The sequence below is a fragment of the Clarias gariepinus genome, chromosome 15, assembly GCF_024256425.1.
Source record: "Clarias gariepinus isolate MV-2021 ecotype Netherlands chromosome 15, CGAR_prim_01v2, whole genome shotgun sequence".
Taxonomy (NCBI): Eukaryota; Metazoa; Chordata; class Actinopteri; order Siluriformes; family Clariidae; genus Clarias; species Clarias gariepinus.
In genome coordinates, this window is record NC_071114.1 from 30,577,939 (window position 1) to 30,591,298 (window position 13,360).

General features: G+C 42.9%; 1 protein-coding gene across 5 annotated transcripts in view; it reads left to right on the plus strand.

Annotated features, from left to right (window-relative positions):
- The window catches only part of sox6 (SRY-box transcription factor 6), a 170,434-nt gene that overhangs the window by 123,170 nt on the left and 33,904 nt on the right, over positions 1–13,360 (plus strand). For all 5 annotated transcript variants that reach the window (XM_053512661.1, XM_053512662.1, XM_053512660.1 and 2 more), the window contains 2 exons: positions 1,987–2,066; positions 13,209–13,355. In XM_053512661.1, the coding sequence (XP_053368636.1) occupies positions 1,987–2,066; positions 13,209–13,355 (227 nt within the window). The remainder of the gene's footprint in view (positions 1–1,986; positions 2,067–13,208; positions 13,356–13,360) is intronic.

The window sequence follows — 13,360 nt, forward strand, 5'->3', positions numbered from 1 at the left end:
AAAAGAGAAAATCATCTTAAGGGAGCTGGAAGACCCCCTGTGGTGCTTGGGCCATAGTGTCAGGTGGGGAGAAAAATGAAGATTTTATTTCCATAACCTAGCAGCTAATTCTCGTCCTGGATGGCATTGCACCGACGGCCTGGTTGTCCCATTGGGTAATTGACTTTAACGTGCCAATCTGGCCACCCAACCTGGACAAGGAATTTGTGTTTGCTAAACCTGACTGAAACACAATCCACAACGCCGCTCTTCAGCACTGTCTTTATAAGACCATTATTCCACCTGAACCCTTTTTTACCGTCTCCCCTACAAAAGAAAGACAGTGGACTATTGTGATTTGAGCGGGAACAGGTTTACCTTTTATGCTTGATAGACTTTAAGGAAACTTGATTTGATGTTATCAGAAGGTGAATTACAAGGGTGTGCTGGCTGGGATGTGAAAAGCAAGTTCTCTCACTGCCTCTCTTTCTTTCTTTCTTTCTCTCTTTAGAATATCGTGTCTTTAGAATATCATGCTTGCCTTGTTGTTATGGTGTTATGGCAGAACTCTGGTACTGAACGTTTCCAGTGTTAGGAATTGCAGGGGGGTGAAGAGAGACATTTAAGCTCCCAGGCATCCCAGTGTGACGTAGTAAGCTCCTACTAAGAAACACGGTGTTGGCACCCCAGTGACCAGGTGGTAGCCTGAGAGTGACGGAAACGGCTTGGAGACAAGTTCGGAGCGGTATAAAAAAACCAGACTCCCTTTCCCAGGCAGACAGACGGACGGCATTCTGGCAGCTTGCCAAGGTGACCAGAGCGTTCATCAGCCACCCACAAAAAAATCCCTACACCTCTCAGCATCCAACTCTGGCTCCCGTCCTTAGCTGGCACCCAAACTGCCAGGGCATCACATGACATCTCAGGCTCTTGACATTCACCCTGGGGAAAATGAAGAAGAGAAAAGGGAGGCTAGAGAGAAAGTGAGCTAGCACTAGCTCAGACGGTAATGACGCCCGCTCTTACCCCTCTAATGGCACTATTTGAAATCACTTCAATTGCGTGCTTTATTCTCCTCGACCACAGGCCGGGATTGAATTTCTTGGCTGTATCACAATGTGCTGCGCTGGACAAGATTGAAATGCGAGCGAGTGAGTGAGTGAGCGAGCGAGTGAGCAAGTGAGGGCGAGTGTATATACATTTACCCCCCATGCCTGCGGCTTTAATGGCACCATATGTTAGTGAGAAGAAGTGACAGGCAGAAGTGGGGCCTGAACCCGAGCCAATTTTCCTTCAGACTTCATCCTGTCTGCCGCTCTACTGGACTGTGGCAGAGAATATTCTGTACTGTATACACCAACCACAAAGTAGAAGGCGCTAACCACAATTAACACACACTTTTTTTTTCCTTTTTTTTTTTAATGCGTGACTATGAAGAAAGATTCAGATCAGGTTTGGACACCTTGGGTATGTGTCTTTATTATTTCTGCGTACCTTTTGTGAGAAAATCTCTTTCCCACCGTTACGAGAACTCACGCTAACAAAAACAGACCATTACATGGAGAACAATAGAGGAACATGCCTAAAGTCATGTCAAGTGCTTGAGTAGACACGATCTGCACACAAGCAGCAACGAAAAAATACACCAGGTATTCCCAAGCAATGGAACAAAAAGCATTATAAAAACAAAGTTTAGAAAGAGAGCTAAGAGAAAGATGAGGGGAAAAAAAGAAAATTGAAGAAGAAGAAGAAGAAGAAGGACTAAAATTGAAAGACATTCTCGAGTAAATCCCACGTGTCTGTAGCCAGCTGACTCTTTTGTGAGAGCAGATGTTTGGGCCGGGTGCCGAGGCTGGGTGCAGGCAAGCCCACAGGAACTGTGTTGGCACTTGCCTCAGCCGTTCATTGTCTCAACCTGTGCTTATTGTGTGTGTGTGTGTGTGTGTGTGTGTGTGTGTCCCTCCCTCCACCACCTCCACCCACCACTCTGTGCTTTTCCTTCAACAGGTGATAACTACCCGGTGCAGTTCATTCCTTCCACAATGGCAGCTGCCGCCGCGTCAGGACTCAATCCTCTTCAGCTCCAGGTATGTACAGTCACAAAAGAATGTGGTGGCACCGAGCCAAGCCCTCGGCACTTAGCGAGTGGAGAACCAGCTGTATGCTAAGTAACGAGCGTGCGCTAAATTACTCGCGCACCGGTCCAGCCCTACCAACTTAACACCTTCCATCTGCAGTTCACTGCCTTTTTTTTTTTTTTTTCTCCAGACTCAGAGTTTTCCTCCAGGAAATGGAAATAAAAGTTAGGATGATAAAAAAAAAAAAAAAAGTCTCACGCATAGTGAGTTATTTGTGGTTATTGGAAAATAATCAGTGACATCACTGATACCAGATAGAGGTTTATTGTTTCCCTTTAAAGGTCCCTCTCAGATAATGTTTTTATTTTTTTTTCATACCTTATGATGTCCTTTATTTCACTCGTCCTTTTTTCAATGTCTATGTAAATGAGTTACTGCTGAGCCACACCCCTTCAGAGAACAACAGAGCTCAGTCAAGGGGAGGAGCTCTCCGTTAACTCCCCTATTGTAAGGTCACAATAAGGGGAAATTGTTTAGTACAAAAAAAAAAGAAGATGCATCTCAACATCTAAACATGACTAAAAAGTGATTTAATTTGATTTAATGTTTTTTGCATGTTTGTGCCCCTTTATTGCTGTACAAGCCTCTGATTGTTACAAAGCATTTTGCCATAATTAAATCAGATCACTGATCAGTCAGATTATACAGAGGCTGTTCAAGTTCGATCCACTGTTCCCCCCACGTTTCCCTGAACGCTAGTTAGATACAACAGATACGTCTTAGTAAAATGTTACTTTTTGTTTATTTACGATCATATTAATCTGGCCATATATGTATAATTGATGTTCATGCATGAAAGAGACGATGAATAGACTTGAAACGTTGTTCGGAGTGAAAGTGGAATTTAAAAGCTTGCTAGTTTGGAGGAAACTGTCTCGGGATATCTGTTGATGATTAAAACCTAGGAAGTACTTCAGAGTGCTAAAGACTAAGTTCCTTCCTTCCCTTCAAACAAAAGTAAACAAGTGTGTGTGTGTGTGTGTGAAAGTGAGAGAGAGAGAAAGAGTGAGAGAGCGCAATCGAGCTAACAAGCTTATCGAGGATAACACGCTCTCTCTTTCTCATTCTTTTTTTTTTTTTTTTTTTTTTTGCCAGACAGTTGTTGTTTTGTCAACAAGCACGGTAAAGCTGTTGATAGCAATTAGACATTAAGCTTTCTGATAGCAGGGATTGTTGCAAAACAAAGCTGAGGATGGTAGAGGGAGGAGGGAAAGACAGAGCGAGCGGAGAGCATACCTTTTCTTCTGGCTGCTGCAGGAGGAGTACTATTCGTCCTTCGCAGCTTATCGCTCTCAGCATTAATGAGGCTTGGCAAGTCGGAACAATGCGAGCAGCTGGGCCTCCGCTATCACGCGTCTGTGTGAAGAACAATCAAGTGCACGAAAGGTGTGGGATGAGTCTATTCATGTTGAAGTGTGTGTGTGTGTATGTGTGTATGTGTCTGTACATGGCAGTTCCAGACTTTTGAAAGAGCATGAAAGAGAAAGATTGCAAATGTGTGTATGTGTGTGTGTGTGTGTGAATGCACATTTTCGCTATGTCAAGGCCTGAGGACGGAGGCTACGTTCTCTCTGTTTATACGGATGTGACGGCTTAGCCCGAGGGCTGCGATCGTCGTATGTCTACTGTACACACGCCGTGCTCTCCACTCGTCCCTTCATTCAGTTAATGGGTTCAACCACGAGAATGAGTGAGAGAGAGAGAGGGAGAGAGAGAATGAGTGAGAGAGAGATTGAGTGTAAGAGAGAGAGAGGGAGAGAGGGAGAGTCCTAATTATTACCATACACTGCAAAAAAAAAAAAAAAGAAAAAATCTTCTATTCAGTAACATTTCTGTACTATTTCCTAAAATCTTTTAAATTACCGAAATAAACCAAGCATACTCTAAGATAACTAGAACCATTTCTAAACATAGTTTACTATCTTAGGCTTAAATCTTTCTTAATTTTATCTGATCATTTTGTAAATTTCTACAATTTCTACAAAAAGACAACATTATTTAACCATCTTGTACAGTAACAGTAGATTCTTAATATGATGCAACATACAGTATTATCTTATTAATGCTCCTTAATTTACAGTTTATAGATGTAAATGTAGATTCTCATCTGACTGCATGTAAAAAAAGACAGTTTATTTGCTAAAATGAGGAAATATCCCAGTCCTTGTCTTTAAGTGAGGTTTGCCCCGAAAGGAAAAGACAGAGTGATGAAGTGTCGTGATAAAGCGGAGTCCCTGGTACCACTAGATGCGTTTCCATGCACACTTATATTCCACTGATATCACAGTGGGAACAAACCTGCGTAATGTGAACACATCAGTCCGGACAGTCTGACCTGGTCAATGAATTTTTGCTAATCCATCCAATAGGCAAAGATTATCCGTGTAAACACTTCATATAATCGTTTCCTTCTTCCTGCTCTGTTTACTTCAGAGCTCTGATTGTCTCATGGAGTAAAGTATCTGACCAATCACAGATGAGGATGAACTCTTGTGACCAATCGTGAAGCAGGAGGCGGATTTATCTGAAAAAGATAGCAAGCCTGACCTAACCTCAGTGCTGGAGATAAAAAAAAAAAATCCCTTTCTTCTTCTTCTTCTGTTATATTAAACACTTCACAGGGAGCAGAACCTCTTTCATGTTACTTACAGTAACGTTACATAATAACGAAACGCGGCTAATGTTACCCCAAGCGTTTTAATCCTCTTATTCCTCCGTAGCAGTTTACCTGCCATTATAATCCAGCTGCACTGCTGTTACACTTTCCTTTAGCTAGCTTTAGCTAGCACACATGCTACAGTAAGTGACTACTCATTCAGTCGTACGTCCAGCCTGAAAAAGAGCAGAAAAATATCCTCTAGTAACGCTAGCTGGTAGGGATCGTGGGATTACAGGGATCATATCAGTTACTGAGCTGGTGACAGAGATGATTTAATTCGTACTCGTTGTAGTGACAACACTGTTATCCGTCCTCTCAATGCCTCTCAATACGCCGAGCTGAATTTAGATACAAAAACCGTCAGTGAGAAAACACAGCATTGTGTGCTTTATACAGTACTCGTCACACGTCAAGCGAGGACAATAGAGGCAGACAAAACAGTCTTTTGAAAGAGAGAAGAACGAGAGAGAGACAATCGCTGTTAAAGGATGTCATTTTGTGGGGTGAGGAAAGGAAGCGCGGCTTGTCGGAGAGTCAATAGCAATGAGGATGCACTTATAGGGTTGGGGGAATAATGAGGTTTATATATATATATATATATATATATATAAGGTGGTATGTATTTCTCTCTGTTTAAATCTGTCAAATGTGAGCTTGCCTGCTCCCGGTTGGTGTTAATGAGGTGTGAGAGTGTGTGTGTGTGTGTGTGTGTGTGTGTGTGTGTGTGATTGTCAGTAATCGTGGTATCAGTGTGCATTTAGTCATCATGCATCACTGATCCATTTGAAGCGTGCGACCTCACCTGCAGGAACCCCACTTCCTGTGCCAGGGGATCCGCCCACTCGTCACACCATTGGTTCACTGCGCCTGTCTAATCAGAATACCTCTGCTTCTCTTTCTGGCAAGGTATCATTTTCCATAATTTGCTAGATTTAGATTGAAAAAAACAAAAAAAAAATGCTGATTGGAAAGGAATTAATTCCAGCGATGCTGTGCTGTGTTTCGTCAACCAGGAGGAAAAGCCCACAATCTCACTCCGCGTTCACGCCAACAAGCACCAGTCTGACAAGTGATCATTCGGTTTCAGAATATACTGTTGTGTACGACCCGGAACAGATTCGACATTTTCTATTCTTTGTACTGTATAAATCCAGATAGATTAAATTCGATTAAAATCGACAGTTAACTTGTTGAGGAGGAAGAGACGCACCTGTCTGAGTGAACTGCACACACAATCATTCACCGACACCACTTGAACATTACAGGAAGTGAAGGATCGTAGGTGTACGTAGCTAGCGTAGTTAGCTGGCTTTGCTAATCTAATCCAATCTGAGAATAAAGCTAGTAGGAGAGTGTTATGTACTGTCAAGTTAGCGTTAGAAGATGTGTACAGTGTGTACCTGCACACCTACAGGAGGATGATTGTAAAATAAGGGGTTCACGTCAATTGCAGTTGCGTTATGTCATAACAGTGGACGGTAAGATCTCGTTCTGTCTTTTCTTAGCGAGACCTAACAAACGCTGTGGGTTTGGGAATGAAAGCAGCCGGGAGGCCTTTGTGTAATTGGCTTGTCAATACACTTCCCTCCACTGGTCAAGCACACGCACACACACACACAAGCGACTGTCACTGTGCGCCCGTACACGGCGAGTAATTTCCCCCCAACGCGTCTCTGACAGATTGCTCTTCTGCAAGTCACCGGAGAGCAGCAGCCCGAGCCGTTCCTCCAGGCCCGATGCCTCTCTTCATTAAGGCCCACTCAGGGCTCGGGATGAGCCGGGTTCGAGCCAGGAAACAATGCCTCCATCCCGAGGTGTCCGTTACCTTATTAATACCGACACCTCTCACCCCGGGGTGGATATTGTGCTCGGCTTGTAGAGCGGCCTAAAAGAAATTATCCTAATTCTACAAAAGAATTCCATTTGATTTTTTGTCTCTTCTGGATTGGCATTTAATTTGCCCGAGCGCAGCATCACCTTTTCTTCAATTGCTTGAGTTGAAAAAACAATTTCCTTAAAGCCATTCTCTGCCTGATATCTGCCTCGTTTCGCCCGAGCGGTTAGGCTCCAAACAAATCTAGAGTGAACTTTTATTTAGTTATTTATTTATTTATTTCTGTAAGAGGCCTGTTTTTTATCATTGGAAGCAGACTCCTGGGTTTAAGCAGTTTTAAAGTAAGCATCATCGGATAAAGCGGAACATCTGCGTCCTCCCTGTAGGGTATTACAGAGGGCACAAACAAGTCAAACGACAGCTTTCTGTCTTCTTCTTCTCTAAATTATACAGTCATATAACATATAAAAATTGATTTATGATCAGTTACAGTCAACATAACTGACTTTGAGTGTACTTAATAACTCGCTGTTCGCTCCCTAAACTGACTGAGTAAGAGCTCATTTCATGATTTTTTAATCAGTACATTTACAGGACGTTTTTTTTTTTTTTTTATCATTTTGACAAAAACTGTACTAAATCGAACTCTGATTCGAAAGTCGATGGGAGTCGAGCCATAATGTGGTTGGAGTCAAGCTATTCCTGGACATATACTGTATATCTAAACATGCGCCGCAGTTCCCACCCCTGCTTTTGACCCTGAAGTTGTACAAAAAGTGTAACAGCAGAAGAAGCTGCTAACAATATGGTGGCGTCGTCTGCAGGATGACGTAATAATAGCAGGTAATGTGTAACTAACCTGCTAGTATTACATCACTTACCTGTGATGTAATACTTTATTTGGGAATACAATACTGAAAGCAGGCGGGTAGCGGGGTCAGACATGCTTCAGTCAACAAATCCATTCCCCTGCGCCTCGAAAAAATCTTAGCATCTTAGCAAGCAAAAAATTCTTCCATCTATAATTCCTTAAAATAAGTTTACAACAAACCAAATATAAGTTTTTTTTATTACAACCAAATAAAACAATAAATTTTAATTTACAGATTTAAGTGACAAGTAAGATAGTGTTGATGATGGAATTAACATGTTCATTTTATTTTGGCAAAGATAACAAAGAAATAAGGAAAAGGCTAAATTCCACCGCACCATCCTCAGCAGGAAGCCGAACAGCATTGTGGGTAATGTAGACAAAGCACTGACCAAGATGTACAGTGGGAGAAAGAGTTTAATAGCCAAGTAGATGTTCGATATTGTTCAGGGTGTTTTTTTACTTTAATGTGTTGCACAGGAAGTGGTTGAAAACAGGAAACCGGGTGTTATCTTTTGTTTGGATGCTGATGTCTCCATGTTCCGGATGCGAGAAGAGAGCTGAGGCCAGCTGCCACGGCCAGCGAGTGAAGCACTGTTGACTTTGAGTTTTAGAAATGAGAGTGAACAGCTGTTGAGGTTATTGAGGAGGAGAAGAGATGTGTGTATGTGTGTGTGTGTATGTTTCGCTCTAGAGAGATAGCCAGAAGCAGAGAGGCGCTGGGAGGCCAGCGCTGAGGCTGTAATGGGATGGAAAGATGGGCATCTGGATAGATGGGGTTGTTGAAAAGAGGGCCAGATGGACAGACATGCAGGTAAACAGAGAGAAAGAAGTGAGAGAAGTGTGGGGAGAAATAAAAAAAAAAACATAAATAAGGGAAATAACATACGGGCGTGTGAACGTTATCGGACATTTTGGCCATTGTCACCCAGCAGGGTAGAGATTAGGAGCGTAGAGGGGAAGGGAGCGAGGGGGAAAGGGTGGAAGTGGAGGGCTGAGCAGGAGGGGAGATGTGGGAGCAGGTTGGTTGCCAGCAGATAAAACAGATGTTGGGCCATACTGGAAAGCGCTGGCGCAGTGCACCAGAGCACGGCCGCCTCTCCTCATGACATCTGGGCCAGCCTGGGTCTCCCTCCCCCTCGTCCCTTGGGCACCGAGCCTCGACAAGCCTTGTGGCAAATGAGCACGGAGTTCCTGCCCATCTACCCTGGCACTGCCATGAAGCACGAACTTGGGTCTTAACCTTCACTTAGGTGTTGATTTGTAGTGCACCTGAAACTCTCAGGTATACTGTATAGTACTATACTCATTTATTGGAATATGTTATTGTTTCTATAGTAAGAGCACATATTCAGAAATTTAAGAGTCTCCAGTGTTAGTGTTTCTTTCTTTCATTCTTTCTTAACTGGCAATTTTGCGTTCCCATAGCGTACGTATGTGCCCTGTCATGGATGCCCTAAGTGCTCTGGGATAGGCTCCAGGCCTCCTGCAACCATGTACTGAACAGAGCTTAAGAGATAAAAAAAAAAGAATGAATGAATGAATGAATTGCTGAAGTATAAAAGGAATGCATAACTTGGCAATGAACTTCAAGCTACTGTACATCATTGATTATTTTCCTACAACAAAACACCCTGGTGTGTTTTATTCCTTACACAGAAAAAGGCGAGTAAAGTAGACTAACCCCCGTGCTAATTTCCCAAACATAAGTTGCGTAGTTTATAAAATTGCAAAGTACATAAAATCTCTTTATTTATTATAATTATTATTATTTTGAAAATCTTTTTTGTTCTGGTTAAATCCGTTAAATCTCAGAGCATCCGTTTAGAACAAATCTGTGTCTGCTGTTTCTGGTGCCTTCGCTTCCTAAAGCCCGTGTAAGCTTTGCGGGTTGCATGATGTAAACCGAACGCGTGTGGCGTGTTATACAGTTTTGCTTGCCTCTGTGTTGTGAAAGGTGCACATTAAAGCAAAGCCCTTTGAGGTTTAAACGTGAAAGTCTGTTGACGTGTCGAGCGGTGTCGCTGGTGCTAGGTGGAGGTGGGTGTAATCTATGGATAATGTTGTGGCAAGCAATGCGAGCGCAGCTGCTCGTTTAACCCCTGTGCTCTCTAGAGGGGTTGCTTTTAATTACCAGAGGCTAACAGGCTGACCTTGGGGCAGCTCTCGGCCATTTGCATTCCATCGGTTTGAGAGAAGAGGTGTGTATGTGTGTGTGTGTAAGTGGGTATATATGCGTGTATGTGTGTGTGTGTGTGTTGCTGGAGGTGTAACGACTTCAGCAGGTGAGGTGAGTGAATTGCAAAGCTCCATTTCCCAAGTCCTGCTCTCTGTCTAAATAAGCTGTAGAGCACAGAATCATTTAATGCTCAAGTGGACAAAGGTATTACCCGAGTCGCTGGTGTGGATCGAGATATTTCTCTACAGGCCTCGCTGAAAGTCAGCATCCTGTTTCCCTCAAGCTCTCAGAATCAGCACACGGTGTAATAGGTCTCTGCTCTACTGCGGGACTGGATGCATGACTCAGCATCACTGCATGAACGCTAGACGCAAGTCTTCAGTCTATAACATGATGCACCGGATAGATATAGCAGGATCTGCTAGAGAAGAGACAGGTCTGTACCTCTAAAATGTTTCAGCTCCTGATAATGAAGGAGCTGAAACGATGGGCTTTGAAGAGCAGAACCTTTTCCTCATATGCACACGTCCTGGGGAATGTGATTAAGGATGTTCATGGGATGTGACGCTTTTCCTGTCAAGTCGTCTATTTAAGTGTCATCTTCCCGTCTTCTTCATAGACACCTTAATGTCACAAGCCAGAGATTAGGTGGACATTTGCTTCCAGAGTTCAATTTGCTTGGTTAAGTTGAGAAACTGGATTCAAGTTTGGATCAGGAAGATGATCTTTGTGACTTGAAGATGCTGTATTCTGTTCATTTTTAAAAATACGTACGTCTTAATGGTCTTAAAAATATGTCTGTTAGTATTCCATTTTAAACACGAAGACATGTCTCTGTATGTAGCTTTAAATGCAAATGAGCTCCTAGTCCTCTGCATGCCTCTTTGTGGAAGTGCATTTTTCTAGCCAATCACAATGCGAGATACAGGACGTCCCTTAAAATCTTGACCAGGAATCAAGCAGGGGAGGGACAATAAGAATCGCCTCTCCCCCCTGTTTTATTGCCTAGAATGACATCATACAAGCTGGCAAGTTCAAGTACTGCACGAAAAAAAAAAAAAGAAGGCGATGACTTTTGGAGACCCGTGTCAACGCTAAAAAATGCTCAAAAAGTACATTTTGCACAATTGTCGCGGTTAAAAGCTCAATTCATTGTACCAAACTATAGAATGGAATATATTTTGGTTTGGGTGGAAAAGATGTGTGCAGAAAAGTGACCTCCAAAGTCCTGAGGGCAGGGAGGAGTTTGCCCCCACCAAATTCAATCAATCAGCAGCACTGTTGATACCAAATTAAATTGCAACAAATCATTCCTCGAGGGTTCTTTGGTTGTCAAAGATTCTACCTTGCTTTCTAAAGAGTTTATTCTGTAAGTGAAAAACTCTCTCTTTTACAGTTCCTCTTCAAAGGAGAAACTTTTTATCATGATTCCTGAATCACATTACAATAGCGTACGCATTCTAACCTTACTCCAGATCCCGTTTCCTTGTAGATAGTTAAAATATTACATATTGCCATTCGTTGCTTTGATAGTAATGGAATAGTGAAGCGAACAGGATGGGTAGAGTGTAGCCATATTAAAGAAGGCGGTGGAATTGATCTTTCTTAGTGCGGGTGTGCTGTGCACCAGTGGCATCAAGCCAATCTTGGCTGCCTGCTGCCCATTTCTCTTCTGACCATTGACTTTCAGCATGACCCTCATTACCATCGGGCCCTTCTGCCCCTGCCCCAGACCTACTACTGCCCTTCATCCAAAACTAGATGTTTCCTGGCATGCTAACCAATTTCTCACCTTCACTCTCTCACTCTCTTTAATGTGGCAGATCTCATTTGAAAGCAAAAATATCCAATAACTGAGCAACAATAAAGTTCTTGCCCTGAGATCAGACTCCAGTCTGATGTGGATGGGGGCAGCATCTCCATCCACGTTGCTAGAAACAGACTAATGACCTCCTTTCATGTATTCATCCGTTATAAAAAAAATTAAATTACATGGAAAAAGGTAAAGTCTTGTGTTCGGGCACTTCAGTCAGGATTCAGTCAAATGTCGATTGTGTTTGCGACTCTAACGCACAATGGCTATTCTATTTATATGGCTCGGTGAGGCTATACTACGACAGTGTGAACCTAATCAGCCTGCCATTTCCTGTGCCCATGTGCTGTCACTTGCCCTAGCTTTACAGCAGAAGAATGACCCCTTTTGTGTACTCCCTCGTGTGCAAGTGTTTAAATTCGAGCGGCCGCGAGCGTTTTTGTGTTTATATCTTCTGATACACAGTGGACACAAAGAGCTTTGTCCAGGCCTGGGTTTTTCTGTCTGACTAGCCGAGGTGGGGCACAAGCCACTAATGCTCATGCCACTTTTTTTTTTTTTTCAATTTAGACAAATGGAGTCCTTATGCAGCTTGCTGACAAGAGGAAATGAGTGCAGAGAGAGCAGACGTGCAGGCTTATATGCGCTCTTTTTTCCATGTTAAGTGGCTGAATGACACTAAGAACAACAGACCCTTTAGATGCTGGAAAAAAAAAATCTTAGTTGTTTCTCTTAAATTCAAGCCAGACGAAAATTTTATGTGTCAGGTCGTAGAGACCATGAGCTATTTAGTCTGACCCCTGCTGCTTACTTGTGGAGACAAAAGCCAATTTAAACACTTACCTACTTGCTAATCAATACTAGCCTCTGGGCTTAAAGGCGTGTATCCTGGATTTTCTCTCAGCAGAGCACGGAACAAAGGCAATTTATTCACAACCTCTTGTTAATACTACAACACACACATATAAACCCTTTTGTTCATGTCTTTGTTTTGCTAAGCCTTCAATTCAAGAACATGACTACAACACAGCTAGCTTTCATCCCTCATCCCTCCGTTAATATTGGAGGAGCAAAATACAAACCGTACTCAACGTGATACGGCAGACAATCCGAAATATAAACTGCTCAAATGCACATTCCCAAAACTGTACCCTGACTAAAACATTCTGAGGTTTAACAGCCCATAGCTCGTGTGTTTAATTTGTCCAAAAACTGAAACGTTACTCATGCCAGGCTGGGAGTTTGAGCCAAGGAAAATAATAAGAGTGGTAAGAATTTGCTTTGTCTGGATTCCTGTCTTAATGAAAGCCTTTGATATCATGTGTCATGGAAACTTAACTGCAGTGAGTTTGGGAAAATGGGACATGGGTGATGGCTTAGGTGTCTAACTTGTGATGTAGAATCGGTACCTAAGAGAGCAAAAAAAAGTTTTATGGAGGGAAGTAAATCACCAGAGACATCAGATTGTAGTTTTCCTTCAGGCTGCAAACCTGATAAATAGAAAAACAGACCAAAACAGGATCTCCAAGTGTGGTTTTGCAGGGTGTCTATCTATCTTAGAGCATTAGCAAAGATTCTGGGCCAGGATGGAAAAAAAAGACAGAAGACATAAAAGAAAAGAACGACAGAGGAAAGAAAAGAGAGCTAGAGTGCAGGGGGAGAACAGGGTTTTGAATGGTGGTTGGCTTGGGACGTTAACGCCTTGTGGCTTTTTTTCCCCCCTCTCTTCTCGCAGCAACTGTACGCCGCCCAGCTGGCCAGCATGCAGCTCTCTCCAGGAGCCAAGATGGCGCCACTGCCCCAGCCACCTAATTCTGCAGGTCCACTCTCACCTGGCCCCAAAAGTGAGAAGAGGTCCTCTAGCCCACTGGGCCAAGTCAAGGTACA